This window comes from Chinchilla lanigera, unplaced genomic scaffold (genome assembly GCF_000276665.1).
Source record: "Chinchilla lanigera isolate Chin_1 unplaced genomic scaffold, ChiLan1.0 scaffold00092, whole genome shotgun sequence".
NCBI classification, from domain to species: domain Eukaryota; kingdom Metazoa; phylum Chordata; class Mammalia; order Rodentia; family Chinchillidae; genus Chinchilla; species Chinchilla lanigera.
In genome coordinates this window covers 7,257,035-7,259,281 of record NW_004955493.1, presented here as the reverse complement: position 1 = coordinate 7,259,281, position 2,247 = coordinate 7,257,035, and the positions used below count along the sequence as shown (strand labels likewise).

Here is a 2,247-nt window from a genome sequence, read left to right as displayed (position 1 = left end):
TTCCTTCCTTCCTTCCTTCCTTTTAATGAAGCCTCAGCTGGTAATGGTGGTGCATCTCTGTAATCCCAGCATTCTGGGAGGCTGAGACAGGAGGACTGCAAATTCAAGCCCCGCCTACATTTAGCAGGACCCTAAAATTTAAAATAAATAAATAAAAAGGGCTGGGGATGTAGTTTAGTGCAAACATCCTGGGATCAATCCTCAGTACTGGGGCTTGGGGTGGGGGTGGGGGGTTGAGACCTTACTGTGTTGCCTAATGTGGTCCCAAATCCCTGGGAGCCACTGCCACAGCTCAGCATCTCCTCTGGCGAGAGGCGCTGCAGTGACCCCTGACTCCTTGTAGCTTACTCAGGGGCTCAACAGCCTGCAAAAGTGTTCAGTACCCCAGCCAGAGCCAGGTATTTCCCCCGGGGCCTGCTGCTTCCTGGGAGCTCTTGGTGGGAGGACGTGCACCCCCGGGTCCCAACCAGCTTGGGGACCACAGATGCAAAGGAAACTGCCCTCCCCGCCCATCTCCTCCTCTGTGCCTAGCTCTCAGGCATACATTCTTATCCCAACGGATCTGACCCCAGCTAAGGTGCAGGAATTCCCATTCTGGGCCCCCCACATTCTTTCCTGCCTAAGCTGAGAGCCCTGGGGCCCCAGGCATCCTCTCAGGGTCTCACGGCCCCACCCTGAGACAGGAGAAGGGTGCAGCAGGATGCAGGGTGGGGTGGGTGGAGCCAGAGCCCACTTCCTTTCCCCTTGGGGCCCAGTTCCCGCAGTGGTGCCCGGGCCTCAGGAGGAGTTGCAGTGGCGGGTCCCAGCCCTGTGCCTTATCGCTTAAGCTGGTAAGAAGGTGTGACCTGGGGGGACAGGGGCCTCGGGGCCTGGGAATGTGCCTGTGTCTTGAACAGACCTGACAGGTGATGGGAGGAGAGGATCGGGGGCCACTGGGCTGAATAGGACCAGGGAGGCCGAGGGGTACAGCCAGGGCCAGGGCCACGGCGGGAGCCTGAGCCCCAGGGGTGCATGGGCTGGGCTGATGGGGTGCTGCCACATCTGCTCCCCTGTTGCTTCTGATAAGAGAAAAACAAGGGTGGAAAAAGCCGTTAGACCGCAGCTGGGCCTGGCAGTTGGCAGGGAAGTGGGCAGGAGGGCAAGGCCTGGCCAGGGCCTCCCCCAGCCCCGGTGTGCTGTTTCTTCCACTTCCCCAGCTTGGGCCCCAGCTCCCGCTTGCGCCTGCTGCCCTGGAAATGGCCCTGCTGCTCCTGCTCCTTGGGAGCCTCTGGGCCCCACTGGCGAGTCCCCAGAACGCCACCACTGCCTTGGTCTCGGACGCAGTGACCTCCTTGGCACCAAACACGAGACCCTCTTTAAAGTACAACACAAGCGATCAGGCCTGGACCCCAACCCCCTCAGCTCCCCCTCTTGGGACTTCTGGTGGTGCCAGCACTGGCCCTGCCATATCAGAGCCAGTGTCCTCCAAGGAAGAGTCTACCAAAAAGCCATCAGCGTTTCCGGAAATCGCTATTGGAACCAGTGACCCTGCTGTCCCCACAGAAGTGAGCTCTCAGGGCTACCCCACGGCCACAGGGGGAGCCCTGGCATTTAACTCTCAGGAGACCTCTGGTGGGACCAGTGAATCCTCTGTCACCAGTGCAAGAAGCTATGTGGAGACCTCCAGTGGGGTCAGTGGAACCTCTGTTACCATGACAACTAGCTCTCCAGAACCTTCCAGTGGGAACAATGAAACCTCCGTTACCATGACAACTAGCTCACCAGACCCTTCCAGTGGGAACAATGAAACCTCCGTTACCATGACAACTAGCTCACCAGACCCTTCCAGTGGGAACAATGAAACCTCCCTTACCATGACAAACAGTGCTCCAGAACCTGCCAGTGGAGACAACGGAACCTCCGTTACCATGACAACCAGCTCCCCAGAGCCCTCCAGGGGGGCCAGTGGACCTCCTGTCGCCGCGACAACCAGCTCCCTGGTGACCTCAAGTGCGGCCAGCAGCTCCTCGGCGCCCAGCACGAAGGCGTCGGTGGGGAGCACCCCAAAGCTCTCCGCAGACACGAGCGCGAGGTCCCCTGGCAGTCCGGGCCCGGGGCGGAGGGGCACGCTGCTGGTGCCCTTGCTCGTGGCCCTGCTGGTGGTGGCCGTGCTGGTGGCCCTGCTCGCGCTGTGGCGCCGGCGGCAGAAGCGGCGCACGGGCGTCCTGACGCTGAGCGGCGGGAAGCGCTCCGGGGCGGTGGACGCCT

General features: G+C 61.0%; 1 protein-coding gene across 1 annotated transcript in view; it reads left to right on the top strand.

Annotated features, from left to right (window-relative positions):
* Window positions 1-674: 674 nt before the first annotated feature.
* Spn (sialophorin) overlaps window positions 675-2,247 on the top strand; it is a gene marked incomplete in the record, with an annotated part of 2,103 nt that continues 530 nt past the window's right edge. The window contains 3 exon segments of the mRNA XM_013504779.1: window positions 675-830; window positions 1,197-1,798; window positions 1,853-2,247. Of these exon segments, the coding sequence (XP_013360233.1) occupies window positions 1,236-1,798; window positions 1,853-2,247 (958 nt within the window).